At 43.6% G+C, this 19,805-nt stretch overlaps 1 protein-coding gene across 2 annotated transcripts in view; it reads right to left on the bottom strand.

The window, feature by feature from the left end:
- Positions 1 to 19,495, bottom strand: part of Gna13 (G protein subunit alpha 13) — a 41,597-nt gene extending 22,102 nt beyond the window's left edge. The window contains exons 1-2 of one of the 2 annotated variants that reach the window (XM_036195783.1): positions 19,043 to 19,495; positions 16,551 to 16,777 (exon numbers count right to left, since the gene is read on the bottom strand). In XM_036195783.1, coding sequence (XP_036051676.1) covers positions 16,551 to 16,777; positions 19,043 to 19,325 — 510 coding nt within the window. In that variant the 5' untranslated portion in view covers positions 19,326 to 19,495. Of the gene's footprint in view, positions 1 to 16,550; positions 16,778 to 17,515; positions 17,628 to 19,042 lie in introns of those variants that run through there. The other variant, XM_036195782.1, reaches the window with a different exon arrangement.
- Between the last annotated feature and the right edge of the window lie 310 nt (positions 19,496 to 19,805).

Raw genomic sequence — 19,805 nt, 5'->3', positions numbered from 1 at the left:
TGAACCATCATTGCTTAATCTCATAAAATGTGAAAAACTTAAATGCAAAGCAATTAATATGTTTCTAGGTGAGAAATAGGTTTGCTTTAAAAATGTTAAAGAGATTTTTATTTATTTATTTATTTATTTATTTTTTAGGTTTTTCGAGACAGGGTTTCCCTGTGTAGCTTTGTGCCTGTCCTGGAACTCATTTGGTAGCCCAAGCTGGCCTCGAACTCACAGAGATCCACCTGGCTCTGCCTCCCAGTGCTGGGATTAAAGGCGTGTGCCACCACCGCCCGGCTTAAAGAGATTTTTAAAGGGTCACATTTTTATTTACTGAGCCTCTTTTAGTTGTTACTACTATCACCTAAAAGAATCTTTTGTTAAAAATAAAGTTAATCAAAAATATCAAAATTCAAAAGAAAAATCCATCTGTTATCAAAATTCACTTTGTGGGGTATGGCAGTATAGGTCTGTAATCAATCAATCAATCAATCAATCAATCAATTTTCACTTTGCAGGGCCTACTGGAATAGGCCTGTAATTGCAGCTTCTTAGAAGGTTGGGGAGGTGAGACTGGATGGTTCTAGGTTGAAGGCCAGTCTGGGCTACAGAGCGAAGATAGCCTGGGCTACAGAGCAAGCTCCCAACTCAAAAGAATAGACAGGTGGGAGGGCAGCACACACTGAACCCCTGCCTCTGTTTCATTTCTGCCCGTCTAACAGCCCTGGTTGCCTGGTTTCAAGGGATTTCTTTTGATGATTCTTATCTTTGACTTTTTTTTTCCCCTTTCATTTTTCTCTGGGGGAAAAAGTATTTGATGTTGTACATACACTATATTTCATAAAGGGCAGTATTGTCATCTTTGTAAAAAAACACACATATAAAGCACCTCACATCATTTTTTTGGTTTGGTTCACAGAAGCATAACAATATTTATTGATAGCAAAAGAAACTGCCATTTTTCCTTTGCTCTGTCAATATATCAAAGCCAACTCCACTCTAAGTTAATGAAATTTCAAATTTCTTATTAGTATTTTCCATGTCACACTTAACAATTCTAAGAGCCAAAATTAGTCAGTTTTATTAACTCTCAGTATTTGAAAATTATTTTTTCAAAATAAATCTCTCTACACCAATCTAAGATAGTTTATGATAATCAAACTAAAAATTTCCTCAGGGATACTATCTTTGGCTTACTTAGACCAAAGTTCCATCCATTTCTTCTCCTCCACACACTGTAACAACAGACAGGCTCCCAGTGTAAAAGAAGAGACACCTGGGAAAGAACCAGGTCCTCAACTTTATTATGCAGGCTGCCTCCCTACCTGCCACAACTCTCAGCCAGTAAATGCTTCTTTATGTCAAGTGTTTATCACCGGAGTAATTTGTGGCTAGTAATCTTAACAATGTGGCGCATCTACTAAAAGTAATTCTCCTACTACAGAAGTCATAAAACAAGTACCTTATTTTATGAAAAAGCTTTATCCTGGAGGAACAGAGATCCAAGCCTCTCCTACTAAGCATTTGTAAATGTGCATCCTATAAAGGATTCTGTCAGTATCTCATGAAAGTAAACCACACTTTACATGGAGGACTTCCACGCTGCAGAAGTGGGACAGCTCTGACCAACGGGCAGCAATATGGCAGATTTATCCCAGATGGCACTGCTTAGAACCACTACTTTCGCTTCCTAAGAAAGCGGGAGCGCTTAAGTAAAAAGTTCACACCCATTTCTAAGGAATCTGTTGGTACTGAGAAAAATCACCTTCAGGAAATGCTAATGTTACAACCATAAAGGAGCCGGATATGAAGCTGGACAGAGAGTACAAAGGAGTTTATCTCAATACCCAACATGTATTCAAATACCAGAGGAAGATAACCAAAATGTCAACAAAGATGTCTCAGATGGTACAGAGCATCAATGTGAGATTTTTTTTTACCCACAGTGATGGCAGTTTCTTTTGCTATCAGTAAATATTGTTATGCTTCTGTGAACCAAACAAAAAAATGATGTGAGGTGCTTTATATGTGTGTTTTTTTACAAAGATGACAATACTGCCCTTTATGAAATATAGTGTATGTACAACATCAAATACTTTTTCCCCCAGAGAAAAATGAAAGGGGAAAAAAAAAGTCAAAGATAAGAAAACATGTATGGCTTAGAATGCCACACTGGGCAGCTCACCACTGCCTGTGATGACATTTCCAGGGTATCTCACACCCTGTTCTGGCCTCCTTAGGCACCTGTGCACACACGATGTACCATGTGTACATTCAGTCACACACAAATAAAAAATAATAAATAAACCTTAAAATACAATTGAAGTCATTCCCTTCCCTCCAAGAAGCTATCAATTTTCCTACTCTTCAGTTTTCTCATAATACATTTAATACAACAAAGGTTAAAGTTCTGAGCCTTGAAAAATGCTTCAATGTTAAACTTTTAAAAAGAGCCAATCAGGGTTGGGGATTTAGCTCAGTGGTAGAGTGCTTGCCTAGCAAGCACAAGGCCCTGGGTTTGATCCTCAGCTCAAAAAACAAACAAACAAACAAACAAACAAACAAACAAAAAGAGCTAATCATATACAATCTCAAAACAATCTAAAGAACATGAAAGGTCTGATAAGACAGCTCAGTGAGTGTGTTGGTTAGTGCTTTCTTTTGTCAACTTGGCACAGGCTGGAGCCACCTGGGAAGAGGAAGCCTGACCTGAGGAGTCACTGTCATCAGATGGCCTGTAAACAAGTGTGCAGAACCATTTCCTGATTGACCTAGGAGGGCCCAGCCCCCTCTAGGCAGAGCCACCCCAAGAAAGGTGGTCCCGAGTGGAAGAAGAAGAGCAAACCGAGCAAACCAGAGAGCAAGCCAGTAAGGAGCATTCCTTCATGGCCTGCTTCATTCAGCTCTTGCCTCCAGGTTCCTGCCTTGGCTTCCCTCAGTGATAAGCTATAACCTGCACACTAAAATAAACCCTTTCTTCCCCCAACCAGCCTTTGATCAGTATTTTATCACAACAGTAGACATGCAAAGAAGGGCAGTGGGTAAAAGCACGTGTGTGTGCACAGCCTGGAACCAGAGCTCAACCCCTGCGCCCACATGGGAGACAGATCAACTCCATTAAGTTGTCCTCTGACCTCCAACACAGCACATGTGCCCCTCCCCACAAATGCTCACACACCTTTTTCACAAACACTTTTGTGTACAAGCTCGCTCTCTAACACACACACACACACACACACACACACACACACACACACACACACACTCACATGCACACACAGAGTTAAAAGCAAAAGAAAATCATGCTTTGCCAAAACTAGAAATCTTCAGTAGTACATTGGCTTTACCTTTCTTTTTTCTTTTTCTTCATTTTCTAAAAACCAATGACCTCCACTGCAGGCAAGCAGGAAGAAAGGGGAGAAAGGGGAAACATATCCTCCCCTGGTTCAATCTCCCATGGTCTCCATGGGGAGTGTGGTCAGAGGCTTCCTGATACCACCCAGGCCCTATGGGTGCACAGCAGATGGAAGTTTGGCTCTACGATGATCTACTACAAACCCCCAAATCCAAACACTGCAGGATAATTAACATCAACTAATAAATGAGAAGCAGGTGACAAGGAAATCCAAATGGCTTCACTCCTACTTTAGTGTTGACTCCATATCCTAAGCTCTCTGGCCAACAGCGAAGTTCCCCCCAGTCAGTCATGTGCCTCATCCCTGAATCCTATCAGACAGCAAAGCAAGGCCATCTGAAAATAGTTCAAATACTGCCGAATGTGCAAATTAGCTCAAAAGGTATCTGGTCACATCAGTTTCTGTCTCCAAGTCACAATCTGGCTAATTCTGTTAGCATGAGAGGCAGAAAAGCATGGGCCTGAGTACCAGTCAGACATGGGTTACGGAGCCCAACAGCCTTGGGTTTGAATCATGAACAACTCCCTGCTTTCTCTGAGGTCCGTCCTTTCTAAGCTAAAAAGCAGCTGCTAACAGTGCAGAGGAGAAGAGTACAAACCCTGCCAATGGCCACTACCTGTTCTCCTCCCATATAGGACTGAGAACTACCAGGATGGCAAACCATCAGTCCAGTTGAGTTCCTCTGGGCCCGCAGCAAGTACTCAATGCAAGCCTGATGAAGAACTGAAGGGCATCAGGTATATACACACTGATCACATTACTGCCTTCTCACTTCTCTAAATGGGAAGTGATCACATGTAAGACACTCAAGTACAGTCTGTATTCACAGGTTCCACATCTCCAGCTCCAACCAACCTCAGTCTGAAAATACCAGGAACAAACTTTCCATCTGGAGCCATGCACAATGGCACACAGAGTACTACAAATTAGAGGTCAGCCTAGACTACACGGCAAAGTAAGAACTGCATGTGCACTGAACACATACTCTTTTCTTCTTGTCATTATTTCTGAACCAATAATGCACAACAGCTACTTACATAGCATGCCACTGTATGAGGCGCTATTAGTATGCCAGAGGTAACTTAAAGCACATGGCAGGTTGTACTTAGGTTAGATGCAAATATTACACCATTTTATAACAGAGACTGGCATTAAGATTATGCTATTCCAGGGGTTTACCAGACCCCTGAGGACATGAAGGGACAGCTGTAAAGAGAGAGAGAGAGAGAGAGAGAGAGAGAGAGAGAGAGAGAGAGAAACTCCTCTGTGTTTATTTAGCATAATAATTATTTTGAGACCTCATTCTCTCATGTGTCCCAAGCTGGCCTTGAACTTGTGGTTACATCTCTGAGGATGAGAACTGATCCTCCTGTCACTCACTACTCATAAGTGCTAAGATTACAGGTATTATATTACCAGGCCCAGTTTATGTGGTGCTAGCAATCAAAGCCTAGGCTGTGAGCATACTAGGCAAGCCCTCTACCAACTAAGCTATACCCACAGCCCTTATCTAGCCTATTAACTCATTTTTAACTCATAAGTGCAATGCAAAGATATTGGTTACTACAAATACAATGTGTTTGAACTGTAAAAAGGTCTGAAAAGCACAACTTGCTAAGGCAGGTGGTGGAAAGTGCTGCAGAAGGGAAACGAGAAGAGTCAGGCTGACTTCAGTGAGTCTTCTCCACCTCCTCACCGCTCTTCCCTCCTCAGGCACTTCCAGTCTGGCCTCTCCCTCCCATGCCACCTGCCAGCCAGAACCTTCCTGTTGCCAGCTCCTTGCTGACACGTGGCACTGTTCTGTCTTACAGCACATTACCATGTTCCTGCAGCATTTCTTCTCTTAAAAAATGTATTTAGCTTGTTTTCAGTCATGGTCTTACTATGTAACTAGGTGACTTCAAACAAGCAATCCTCCTGCCTCGATCTCCCAAGTGCTGTGCCAATACATTCCAGGGCACTTCTCCTTTTCATGGTGATTTCTGCCTCTGAACATTCTCCAAAGATGCCAAGGTTCCTTAAGACTCTACTATGAGCAGCCCTCTGTTTGTATACCTTATACTCTGAGAACTCACGTACAGTGCAAACCAGGAGTTCACACACTTCTCCTCCAGCTCCACACTCTACCCTGGATCCAGACTCCGCAGTGTCTCACCCACCTGGAGGCACTGCTCCTCCTGCAGCTCTCCCAGCCAGACTGCTGCACTCAGGACAGACCCACTAGCAAGGCTCTCCATACAACAGCCCCCGAGTCTTGCCCAAAGTCCTCTGGTGGCTTCTCACTGTATTCAGAACCCCCCCAACTCCTCAGTATGGACTACAGGCCGGATAGCAACTAGCTGTCACCAGCCTCCTCCATCTGGTCAGGCCCACTGCATGCTCTGCCCTCAACATCAATGAACAAGTTTTCGGATAAGCAACAAGCTTTTCAGCTTCACACATAGGCTCCTTCTGCCTGGTGAACTCTTCCCCCTTCTCCCCTGCCTGGCTGACACTTTCTCATCCAGTATGTCTTAAATAAATGATACCTCCTTAAACCAAATTCTTGGTGTCTCGATTCTTCTTAATCATTTCATTTGGAGCACCAATCATATGTATATGCCCGCCTATTTACTATGTACCATAGTTAACTCCAATTAACATCTATGACCAACACAGATTATTTCTATTTGGTTCCCTAGCACACAAGTCTGCAAAAAGATACCTGCCTCAACAATGGGTGTGCAATGGCATGTGACTGATACCTGCCCCATCAATGAGTGTGCAACGGCATGTGACCGCATGGCTGCCAGGTGTGCCCACAGAACTGTTAGGAACCTGAACCCTGCTTTCCTGTTACCCAGGGCTTTCCTATCCTCATCATTTTTTTCACATTTGCTTTTTATTTTCCACATCTGAGGAGAGGAAAAAAAACAGATTATAATGAAACTAGACAATTAAAAGTAATAACTCCCTATCTTAATACCTGTGTACACACAACACACATAAAAAAATCAGACATAAACATATTCCTATAAAAATTTAGTTGCTATAAAATAAAACTTTTAAATCAGATTAAGATATCATATATTAAAGTTAAAGCCAAAGGAAATAAAGAGTTTTACTGTGAACATGGCAAATTAGTAATAGTTAAAGGTAGCAAGTCATTTGTGTAGCAAGATTTCTAACTGAATAGGCTAAATTCCATCATCCACTTCAGACTTGCATAAGTATGTGGCTTTGAACTCAGGGCCTTCCACATACCAGACAAACGCCCATCTTTCAACATTTTTATTAGGATAACTAGTATTTTGCACCTTTATAGAGAATTTAATTACTTGGGTTTATCAAAATCAATAAAAAATGAAATGTGGAAAGCACCATGCCCATGACCTCATTATCAGATCTACCTCAGCAGTTAGCAGGGCAATCACAAGCAAACCACCAGCAATGTGGAAAACGTGGGCAGCTGCTGTCCCTAGTAACGTCCACAAATCTTTTACTTAACAGCAAATGGACAACAAACTACACTTCCTTCAGTCTGAAGGCTAAGCAAAAATCACATGATAATAGAAGATGACAAATTCTCTGGGTAATTTCTACCCTACTTAAAACAAAAACTTTTAAGTTGGGAGAACACACCTGCAGGTCCAGTTCCTAGACACTGACGCAGGAGGATTCTAAGTTCAAGACTGTTCAAACTTAGAAACAATTTAAGTACCATGAGTGGCGACCTGCATCTGTAATCCAGTACCGGGGAGACTGAGGATAGCTGTGAATCTAAGGCCAATCTGGGCTACATAGTGAGCTCCAGTTGAGTCTGTACTACAGAGGAAGACCCTGTTTCAAAAGGAAATGTAGTGAGATTCTGTCTCAAAGTAGAATAAAAAGCACTTGGGAGCCAGGCACAGTAGCTGAGGGAGGTTTACAAGTTCTAGGCCAGGCTGAGCCAGAGTAAGACCCTCTCTCAAAAAGCAGAACAAACAAACAAAAAAGCACTGGGCATGTAGTTCGGGGTAGAGCACTTAGTCCACTGTGCTCAATGCTTAGGTTCAAGTCTTAGTACCACGACAGATAGATAATGGATGGATGGTTGGATGGAGGTAGGTAGGTAGATAAGACAGAGACAGACAGACAGACAGGTGAGGGCTGGAGAGACGGCTCAGCAATCAGGAACACTGGCTGCTCTTCCGAAAGATCCAAGTTTGATTCCCATCAACACAAGTTGGCTCACAACCACCTGTAACTCCAGTTTTAGAAGATCCAATACCCTTTTCTGGCCTCCAAGGGCACCAGGCAAGCATGTTACAAAGGCATGCAGGTAAACCCCCCATATGAATGAATGAATAAATATCAGGTGTAGTGGTACATGTCTATATTCCCATCACTTGAGACACAGAGTCAGGAGGATTAGTTCAAGAACATCCTTGGCTACACAGTTCAAGGTCCTACGTGAAAACAAACAGAGCAGGGAGGTAGAGATGGAAGGAATTCACAGAAGAAAAAATGTAGTTACTTGGGGCTGGAAAGATAGCTAAGTGGTTAAAAGCACTCTCTGTTTTCCTAGGTTCAATTCTCAGCACCTACATGGTGACTAATAACCATCCAGAACTTGTGTCCCAGATCTGACACCCTATTTTAGCTTTCATGGACACTGCATATAAGTGGGCACAAACATACATGCAGGCAAGACACTCACACACACATTTTTGTTTTTGGTTTTGGTTTTTTTTTTTTTAAGTTATTCAGCCAGGCAGTGGTGGTGCACACCTTTAATCCCAGCACTCAGGAGGCAGAGCCAGGAGGATCTCTGTGAGTTTGAGGCCAGCCTGGGCTACAGAACGAGATACAGGAAGGCACCAAAACTACATGGAGAAAGCCTGTCTTGAAAAACAACAACAAGGACAACAAAAAACCCAGTTATTCAAAGACTAGAAAACAGTAGTACCCTAGGGTGTTAAAAAACAAAAGTCTCCTACTCTACTTATTCATTTCAGCTCTTTTAACAAATAAATGTTCTAACCAAATATAATTACAAACTAAACATAATTGCTCTGGTTCAAAGAATCCAAAGGCCTTTGGGGATGTAAAGACAGGATGAGTCTTGTTTATTAATACTGTTGAGGTGGTTTCTTTGTTGTTGTTGGGTTGTTTTTTTTTTTTTTTAAGATTTATTTATTTATTATGTATACAGCATTTCAGTCTGCATGTATACTTGCTTGCCAGAAGAGGGTGCCAGATCTCATTACAGATGGTTGTGAGCCACCATGTGGTTGCTGGGATTGAACTCAGGACCTCTGGAAGAGCAGTCTCTCCCGCCTGGGGTTTTGTTTTGTTTTGTTTTTTAACAAGGTTTTTCTTCATAGCCCTGGCTGTGCTGGAACTCACTCTGTAGACCAGGCTGGCCTTGAACTCAAAGATCCACCTGCCTCTGCCTTCTGAGTACTGGGATCAAAGGTGTGCACCACCACAGGCCAGCTATTAATACTATTTTTAAATGCTACAATCAATAGCTGTTTTCTTTTTCTTTAGGGAGAACAAATGTGAAATCTGTTTTTCTTTATCAAGACAAAGTAGAAATTCTCAATTAAACTAATTGGGTTTTTTTAGTTATTTTTGTACAAAACGCTAAGTTTATCTCACAAAAAGCAACATAAAACTATTTTTAACACTGAGTACTAAAAAATTAAGGATGCAAGATTTTTTTTTTTTTTTTAGCCTTGGAAATGAAGGCTAATTACCCTCTGTAACCTAGGAACTCAGGGACCTCTGCCAAGTCACAGGAGGGAAATGGCATGGCAGGAAGGGTACACTCTGTGTGTGGACGGGCCACAGAGAGAGGACAGGGACAAAGGGGAAGAGAGAGAAAGCATCCAGCGGGATGGCAAGCAGGCCACCTGCACCTGTGCCGAAGACCACCTCACACACTTCCAGCAGGGAACGGGGATTTGAGCCCTTCTCCTATACAGCTAAAGCTTTCAGGAACTCGGTTTCGAACTACATAACTCTGGCTAGAAATTCCACTGTGAAAATAGATCATGGTGTGTCAGTCCACCGAATATCTATACAATGCTTTATTATTTAAGTCATCTTTATTTTCAATACTGGTTGAGTATTGGTGAAATTATTAAGGCCACTCCGCGTAGTTAAAAGGAGGTTTATTTTGTGGGGTAACTTACAAATGAAGGGGTAGGTATGGCGCAGTGCAGTCCAGCGGTGTTCTCTGGAGAACTCTGCTTGGTCTACCTCCAGCGTCCAGGGTCCCAGAACAAAGAGAAGCCTCTCCTCTCAATCCTGGGTCTTCCGCTTCCTCCCTCAGCCCTGCCTTGTGGGTGTGACCATTACCGAAGCCTCAATGGGGGTTGGAACTTCCAGGCCAAGGCTGGGATGGCTACCCACTACAGTATCTAAAATGTGAAACCTTCCAAACACAAACTTTTAAAGCACTGACATGATGGCACAAGAGGAAAATTCCATGCCTGACATCATGTGACAAGCCTCAGTCAAAACACAGGCACACTGAAAAAACTATACAGTTACCTTCACTATATACGTAAACAAAGTGCTGTGCACACAAAGTGTGTATGCAGTACAGGTGACGTTCATGTGTAGGCTTGGGTTTCATCCCTTACTGTATGTATGCAAATATTTGAAAAGATGGAAAATCTGAAACACCAAACGTGTCTGATCCCAAGGATTTCAGACAAGGGACATTCAACCTGAATTACATTTGGTTCTTTAGGATTAAAGAGTTTATTTTTAAAACCATTCACAAATATGTACCCAATGGCAGTTCACAACTGCCTGTAACTTGAGTTTCAGGGGATCTATGTCCTCTTCTGATATCTGTGGGCGCCTATGTGTATGTTGTATATACAATTTGTACATAAACTCACACAGGCACACATAAATATTTTATCTGAAAATGAAGCAAAGTGCTATTAAAAGGCAGCAAGAGCCAATGTACCAAAGAGCACTTCAGTTCCTCTGGATATGTGATCCTCTTGGAAATTACACTGTGTACCAAGAATGTAAGTCAGACATCCTACTTTATTCAGAATTCAGGACTGTTATATTAGCAATCAAGTTCAGAAGAGTAAAACCAATCAAAGCTTACAGTACTTCTTTCGACAGCTACTTATGTGCACATGGCATATAAGGACTATTATATGTCTTATATGGATCATCCCATGTAATCCTCACAACAGACAATAGAGCCCATAGTCATCTGTATTTTATCATCACTGGAACCAATTGAGAGAGGCTGAGGGACTTGTCCTAGCTCACACCTAGACTGACAGACAGGGAAGACTCTGATTGACTAGCCACTTTGCTCTAATTTTAGTCCACCAGCCAGAAACCACCTCAAAAAGCAAGAGATCACATTAAAGGCTATGTAAAATGTCTCATTCTTTGAAGAGGTTAACTTTTTAACAGGTATGGGAAAGAAAAGCATAACCAAGTACACAGGCCTGACTACTTGAACCACAAAGCAAAATAAAACAACAGAGAAATTCTACCAAAGGGATCTACATCCATCAGAGCCACAATAAGGATGAAAAAGTTCACCCACTGCACTGATATTAAAATCTTGAATTGGGCATGGTGCAATAAAAGCCTGTACTCCCTGCACTCAGGAGTCTGAGCAAAGGGATCACAGGGAACCCCAAACAAACGAACCAAAATTTAGATGCAGTTTTCCAGAAGAAGAGTGATTAACTATGAAAAATTAACTACCATCACTATGATATAGCACCAACTTTAGCCAAGTCCACTAAAGTCCAGTTCTCAAAACTATTCCCTTGATCTCTATCAGCCCACTCTATCAGCTCTGCTCCTGTGGCTGTAACAATTCTTTTAAAAAGCAGTATCTTGTAAAAAAGATGGGCTCATAATACAGACAGAGATAAAAGGTACCACTGGCCAGAACTAAGAATGAAGTATGTTTGAACAAGGAAAAGAAAGTGACTATAAATAAACAGAAATACAATTTTTAAAATTAGGTCATTTCAGACCGATACACAAATTTGTAACAAGCAGCAATCTGGGATGCTCATACACACACAGTATGGGCACATAATGTCTTTACATGAGAAGCATGTCAGAAGTAAATAGCCCATTCTTATATTCCTCTCTCCAAAGCAAAAGCAAATCTGGGAAACAGACACAAGACAGGCAGTAAGTAATCTTCAGTGATGTTTCCAGAAAAGATAGCACCTTGGATAAGGATTCCTGTCACAGTGAGCTCTAAGGAAGGGAAGTCTGAAGCTGAGCCTGCCAAGATAAACTATGCACCCAATGAACCACTCAAAGTAGGCAAGCTTGCTATCAACATCAGGTAAGAGTACTTCTAGCCTAGCTGTAAGTTAGTTGACAAAGAAAAAAGAGTAAGCAGAACATTATGAACACTCAGAGTGCAAAAAAGGACATATGAAGATCACTTGCAATGCCAAACATTAACAAAACCTTTCACACACTCAAAGCAATGCACTAGAACTCAATAGAGGTATGCTGGTTATTTGGGGAAAAGGGAATCTAAAAAGGCTGGAAATGAGAGGAAAGACGATTGTTCCAGGGACATAATGCTTGAATGCTTGCAGAAGGGTTCAGTGGCAGGGCAAGGAGTGACGGGCCAGGGGTGAGCAGACAGGACTCCCACTCTGCAGTCTACTATCATTTACTAGGTCTGGGAACCAAGGTATCAAGGAGCCTGTGCCCAGGCCCCATTCTTTTTCCATCTATGAGCTGAGGACAACAGCAAGTAGCCTGTCACTGTTTGCTGCTGAGGAATCAGGGATAATATATGCAACAGTGACTGGAAAAATACCAATCACTTGTCCCAAACATTAAGGTACTAAACAGGGACTACAGTTATCAGCACTATTAACTCTCTAGAAAAATAACAGACACCCCCAACTTGTTTAAACTGCAGCCTATTTGTAAAGGGAGAATGGGAACAGTCCATCCAGGAAGTGCTTGGGCTGTTGTTTTCTTTAAAGTGGGCTCATAAACTTTGGTCCTGGATTAGGTCCACACACGAAGCAGAATTCTGAAACTAAAGCCCAATTATAACTAAACTAGTCATAGTGAGACTACTTCATTGCTCCATTGCTTTCCTATTGAATAAACACATTAGCAGCAGCACCAATCACTTCCCAGTAACTGTTTTCTGTCAGAGGTGATACTGATGGCACTGTACTACCCATTAAAGTGTCAAGGGCTCAGGCATCCCCTGGGGTCTCTGACTCTCTTCCTCTGACTCTGTCCAGAGTCTCAAATACAACCCTTGAACTCTCTATGCAGCCAAGCTGGTTTCTAATTCAAGATCCTCCTGCTTCAGCCTGGCCTCAATCACCTTTTAAAGCAAACCTAAATTTGTGTTAACGAATCATCAAGAGACTCAAATGGTATTCTATTTCCAATATGGGCTGCAGTGCAAACAAAAAACTTTACCATTCAAAACTGAAGTTCCCAGTTTTACTTAGCTGACACTCGGCTTCTTTTAAAACAGTTACTTTGCTACATGAGTTGCAGGAGAACCTGTCTCCACCAGTAGTCTATCAGCTCAGAGAAGTGAAGCTATCACCAAGCACAAACTGTACTAGCTGAGCAGGAAAACTCAAGTAGTACTGAAGGAACAATGAATGATTAACAAGAATCGTTTTGATTTCAAGAGCTGCAAAGGCAGACTGGCCATTACAGGAAGCTGTCCTAATGCTGACAAAGCTAAACTGTTTACAGAAACTAGGAAGCTGTCCTGTTCCTCCTGCCGTCACACACCGCGCTGTCCTGTCCTGTGGCCAGTCTTGCTTACACTGCTTAGCTGCAACTGTAAATTGAACTGAGACACTAGTAGGCGGTGACTCCCGGGCCTGTTGTTAGTCTGTGTTGCCAGCTGTGTCATATCCAGCCACCCTCACCTAGGCAGTCACCCACATTACCAGAGGCCCTAGCCACTGTCATCTTAAAGTTTTTCAAAGGACAAGATGTGTCACAAGCACAGTGGTAGGTGACCAGGAACTGACAGCCCAGGTAAAGTGTAAGTAGCTAAAGAGACCACTTCTTCCAACAAATCACCCTCCACATGCTAGCTTTCAACTGGACAGGCACCTGATATTTGGACAATATGATGCCGAGATGTTTCTTTTCCACATAAGCTATTTCTTTAACCCACAATGGAAACTAACCAGAAAAGGAAATATTTGATGTGAGAATTTTGAGAAAAGTCATTATCAGCACCTAAAATTAAGACATTGCTACCCTTTACCCCTAGTCTGAACATTAAGAGGCACTCGCTCATTTCAGGCAAACTGTAAGATATGAAAGCGTCTCTAAAAATGTCAGTCATTTTCCTCATTTTAATTTGCAGTAAGTCTAATATTATCAACCACTGCTTGAAATTAAAAACTTTTAAAAGCATTTATTTAGTTATTCATTGAAGAGAGGGATGCATGTCACAGTTCAAGTGTGGCGGGTCATAATCATCCATAACTCCAGTTCTAGGAAATCCAATATCCTCTTCTGACCTCCTCAGGCACTAAGCATACATGCAGGCAAAATACACATAAAATGTTTTTTAATTAATTAAAAAACATTTAAAATCTGATTATACCATTAGTTCCAAATGAAGGAAAAACCCTGGGAGAAGAATTATATAGAAAGCTAAGGAAGTGGAAAATCAGGACACTTGGGAATTAAGAGGTTATAGGGTATGTCCAGCTGCCTATCAATTATACCGTTGAAATCACGAGTAAGCTAGCTGGAGCCTTTCCCCACAAGAAGTAAAGCCAGAGGAAACTAGCAGGTCTCCCTGAGTAAACTCAGGCTGTTCCAACAAGATTTCTTCTGGAGGCTAAGGGGAACAGCGAACAATGCAGAAAGAAAGAAGGAGTCAAATGCATCAAAGTCACAGAAGAGAAAGGACAGCACCTGGGTCTGCTGTGTGTGGGTAAGGTGCTGACTGGGGAAGAGTTTAAATAAGTGGTGAGCTTTCTCAGCGCCAACCACCACAGCCCATTCAAAAACACAGTAACCATGGGCCTACCAAGTCCCCACCATGGGCCGGATACTACTGCCAGTGCTGGAAATACTCTCAGGGTGGAGAAATCCTTGCCTCTAGTTTACTAGCAGATCTCACTTGATTCTCTTTTCTTCATTTTTAATCAGAAAAAAAAAAAAAAAAGTTGTTTCTGGAACACGCCTCTCCCTGTCACTGATGGCGTTCTTCTACTGAAACACTAGCTGGCTCAAGTCAAGAATACACAGGTCTTCATCCTGTTTGCTCTTGGTTAAACAAAATATATACATGCACCTTTCTTAACAATGACATAGACCCCGATACGAGGACGATGTGAAAGTACAGATCAAAATCTGTCAGTGGCATCCTAGACAGGCCTAGGACAAATGGAGAAGTTTCCTTCCCACAGGGAACTTTCAGACACACTGCTGTTCATTTATTCATTCAGGGCGTACTGATTGCTGACTATGTAGTGGGTTGTTTTTTTGCTGGCCTTGGGAAGATACACATCTGAGAAGACAGTGGAAAGCGTGTCTACTGAGAAACTTAACCTGGAAGGAGAATAAGCTGCCCTTAACAGGAGGGTGGCAGAAGATAGCAATGAGAAGGGGTGTGTGGATCTCGGGCAAGTCTACAGAAAACCAATCACAACAGGGACCAAACGTCAAAGCTAACCAGAAATGTGGTGACTCGGGAATGTCATGTATCAAGTTAAATTCAGATGCTCAATACAAGAATCTGAAATGATGCATACATGAAAGAACTGTACTAGCCAGCATATAACATAGGATATACTAAGGACGTAAGACATGAGTTTTGTAAAAAGATATCATAAACCTTTCTTGTAACTTTTCTAGAACAGTCTAGACTGTTACTGACCACAGACTGTACCAAGGAAGACGGGTGGCTGGACATCCTTGTGTAGCCTCACCCATGGGGATCACTTGGACGTTAGTGACATCATCAAACAATTTCCTAAGCAGTTTTATTTGAACCGTCACTTTATTTCTATTCCAGAGAGGCACTTCAGATCTGAACTACCTCTAACTGCAAACCGGCCACATGGCCACTGCTGATGCACCCTTTCTGGAATTTGGCAAATAGAACCGAACATGATCGAAGTGCTCACAATTAAATTACAAAACATTAGGTTAAAACTCTGTCTCGATTCTTGGTTTTGTATCTGTTTTTTAAGTTAGGGCCTTGCTGTGTCACCCAGGCTGGCCTGGAACTTGTGATTCTTCTGCTGCTGGTTTACAAGGAACTAAGACTATAGGCATGAGCCACCAAGCCCCCCTCACGTTGTATCTTCATCCTCGGGTCCTTCTTTCCTACACTTCGAGGTGCATAAAAGCTATGAAGTATTTTATAATCTGTTTTAAGATAAAGGAGGAAAAACAAATGAAATGATTTCCCATATGAAACAAAAACAAAAATAGTATTTTGTTTCTTATAAAATATTTTATAGAGTATTTACTGCTAAAGAGTTTAGACTCTCGGCTGGGCATGGGGACTCATGCTTGTAATCCTAGCACTTAGGAGGCAGAGAAATGAGGGTCACTCTAAGTTTAAGGCCAGCCTGGTCTACAAAGCAAGGAGAAAAAAAGGCTCTAATCTCTCTCTCTCAAACTCATCTCTGTCATAAAATAAGTGCCTCAAAGGCTAACTGGCACATATGAACCACCAGACTCACTGGATTCTTATTCTAAAAAGAGAAAGGCCATTAGAAAGTCATTACGACCTTCCTTTCTAACCAGTAAAATAGCTTCATTCAATCTATGGAGTTGACCTTGTTTTCTAATCTTGGTTAGTAAAAAGCACACACAGCAAACCAAGTATCTGAGGCTATGATTTGAACTAACAGACTACACTGTGGAAGTCTGTAAGAGTGTGTTAGACCAGACATTACAAAAAGTCATTTAATAAAAGTACCCTTCGGAGCTAGGGTGGCTCAGAAGGTAAAGGCACCTGCCACCAAGCCTGAGGACCTGCCTTTTATGCCCATAACCCACACGCTAGAGGACAGCCAACTCCCACAGGCTGTCCTCTGACATCCACATATGTGTTACAGCATGCAGATGCTCCCCTCACATAAATAAAAACACAAAAAACAAACAAAAATAAATAACATTTTAGAGAAGCGAACGTCTTACCAGTTGGAATTCCCGGCGCCTGTCGTAGGCATTCTGTATACCACTGTCGTCCCACAAGGCTTTTATAGCAGGAAGATACTGCAGAAACACTCGAGTTTCCACCATCCCCTGGGCAGCCATGGGGGCGCGGGTATCAAATGCCATCAGCTTGTCTCCATGGAGCTGGTTCTTGTTATCTCCCCAGGGGATATGAAGCTTCTCGCGGGCATCTACCAGTACTCTCATACCTTTGATGAAAAAGAAAAAAATGTGACGAAGAGTCATTAATATACCATCAGAATCTTTCACCCCAGTGTCATTCAGTATTGGTTCCTTAATTTTTTTTTTAACTATTACAGAACCCCTACTTCCAAAATAGAGACATGAATCAAAACAGAACCATTATCTTCTCAGAGGTTTAAAAAACGATTGTTCAGTTTTAAAAACTTGGAAAGTAAATATCAGTAGCAAAAATCACTCTTTCAGAAGGATTTTAATATGCTGCGATTCATAAAAGTATTTCTGGAGTGGAAGCAGGTCAAAACCAGAGATGGAAAAAAGAATTAATGCTGCCCAGCCTGAAGTCCAGGCTGGACACAGCCTGGTACGCTCATCTGCTGTGTTCAGAGTCCTTCAGCTCCTACCAACACTGTCTTAGGACACACTTGGACTCAAAGCTTCCCGAGCCCATGCCACAAATCAGTGCAGTCACCTGCTGGCTTTACGGTGACCTAAAGGAGAACCAAGTGCAAAAGGATACCCAGAGGCTTCAGCTGACACAGGTCAGTTCAAACGCAATACTGTCACTAACCTGTTACTCTGTCTTAGTGTATTAGCAAGTCAATTCTTTAGATACATGAAAAAACCGTTTTGCTTTCAATATTCGGGCACACCAATTCAAGAGAAGACGCCTAGTTAGACCTGATCACACAATAAAGCTCAAAGTAATTCCTAGGCCGAGTGTACATCAAAAACCAGGTGTTTACCTTCAGTGAATACTTGAGTCTATTCATTAACATAATTCTTTAAGTTCATCTGCATCAGGATACAAAGGTACCTTCAATTATGGACTAGCAAGGTACAGTTTACAGCCTTCGAAGAGACCTTAATTAGTTTTGTGCTAAACATTAAGGCAGACTAAATACAACCATCTTTTACAGTTTCACTACAGAGGTACAAGGCTGAGAGCCATGGACTGTGAGCTATTGGCCTAGCCTTCTCCCCTCACTGCCCTACCATACGCCCCTCTCCAGTTTTCCCATCTGAAATCCTGAGAGGAGGAGGGGAGACATGAAGGGGTTTGTTTTATGTACTTCCTGAACAACAACAAAACCCACTTAAAAAAAAAAAGCCACACAACAACCTGAAAAGACCTACAATCTTAAAAGTCCGAAATAAAACAGGGTGACTCCTTAATCACTCAAAACATCAGGCACTGTGCCTTAATCCTGACAATGTTTTTTATGTAGAAGACACTTGACACTAAAGAAAAAACACGAAAGGTGACATTTTAAATGACAAAGTAAAAGCCACCTCCACGACTTCTTTGAATGCTAAGAAAAAAGACTTCATGTATTTTTCACTGAGGAACAATATTTTAATTTTAAAATACTGTCAAACAGAATTTGTAAAGTCCATGATCCAACCCAACACATACTATCACTAACTTCCTTACGGTTTCCTATGACTTTTAAGCCAGAGTCTTGGTAGTTAAACATACATTCATTTAAGTATTAGAAATGATGCCTTTTTTCCCTCCTATCTCCAGTTATTAAACAAAAAGGAAAGAAAGAAAGAAAAAGAAGAAAGAAAGAAAGAAAGAAAGAAAGAAAGAAAGCAACATGTTGAACTGTGATTACAAACATCCTGTAGCACTGAGGCGATAAAACCACTCGCGTTAGTACTTTTTAAAATGGGCTTTCCTGATGCCAGTTCAGTAAACGCGACACCCTTGAGTTTCAGACTCTTGTCCCCAAAGGCCTCAGAGGCTGTCACTACTCTATGCCCTTGACAAGAGTCTCAGGAAAAAAAAAAAAGTTTCCTCATTGCGACGGTTCCAGAACTTGCTTTACTCAAGAGGTGGCCTAGGAAGGCAAGAGCTGGAAGGGCAACCGACCCGGTTGCTAGGCTCACCCACCAGGGGCTGGAAGATGGACCTGGGGCTGCTGATGGGTGGTCTGTCTGCTGTGCAGGGAGGGCACAAGTCGCCCCGCTGCCCGGGGTCACCCTGCTCGCCGCACTTCCCTCTCGGAGGGGGCGAGGCCAGCGGCGGGTCGGGGCCGACCGTGACCCTCACTGGGGTAGCACGGGGGACAGCGGGGCGTCCCGGATCTGAGGGACCAGGGCACAGCGGCGCACAGGACGGTGCCCGAGGCGCGCCCACCCGCTCGCTCGCCCGTCCGATCTGGTCCGGTCCGGTCTCTTCAGACCTGGGACCGGCGGGTGAGGGCGGTGCCCGGCTCCGCTCCCCTGGGGTCCCCGGGGTCCCCGAGCCCCCCGGCCGCGCTCCGCACCTTTGATCACGTTGCTGTAGATGGTGGGGCGGAACTCCTCGCGCGCGCGCTGGTCGAAGTCCTGGCCGTGGATGATCCGCATCTGCTTCAGGAAGGTGGACTTGCCGCTCTCGCCCGCACCCAGGAGCAGGATCTTCACCAGCCGCTTCACGTAGGTCTTCTCCCGCGACAGGCATTTGTCGATCTCCTTGGACTTGCGCTGCTGCTCGGCCTCGCCGTTCGTCAACACGCAGCCCGGGAAGCACACGGACAGCACGGAGCGCGACGGCAGGAAGTCCGCCATCTTGCCGCCGCCGCCGCCTCGGCGGGCCCCTGCGGCTCCTCCACCTCCTCCTCCGGCAGCGAGTGGCTCCGGCAAGGCGGCTGGAGGGCGGGGAACGCAGCGGCGGCCCGAGCGCGCCCGGGGAGGGAGGGAACCCGAGGACTGACTCGCCAGGGCGGGCCGCGCTGGCCGGGGGAGGGTGGGTGGGAGGGAGGGAGGGAGGGGGGGGAGGGCGGGCCCAGGGAGGGGCGGCGGCCCTCTGGGCATGCGCGCGCCCGCTGCCCGCCGGGCGCGCGCACGCAGGCACGCCGCGCTGGGGAGGCTGCGGCCGGGAGCGCGCGCGGAGAGCGGCGGGGCCCGGGGTCACGTGGGCCGGGCTGGGCGCGCGCCTGCGGGTCCAGAGTTTCTGTTTCCCTTTAGTGCGGCGGCTTCCCGGATCCCCGAGGCGAGTAACCCCATCCCGACACCATTCTCTTCACCGGCTCCTTCTCTCTACAGTTG

Source organism: Onychomys torridus, chromosome 8, assembly GCF_903995425.1.
Source record: "Onychomys torridus chromosome 8, mOncTor1.1, whole genome shotgun sequence".
In the NCBI taxonomy this organism is placed as follows: domain Eukaryota; kingdom Metazoa; phylum Chordata; class Mammalia; order Rodentia; family Cricetidae; genus Onychomys; species Onychomys torridus.
The sequence above is the reverse complement of the archived record's forward strand: the minus strand, read 5'-3'. Positions and strand labels throughout refer to the sequence as shown.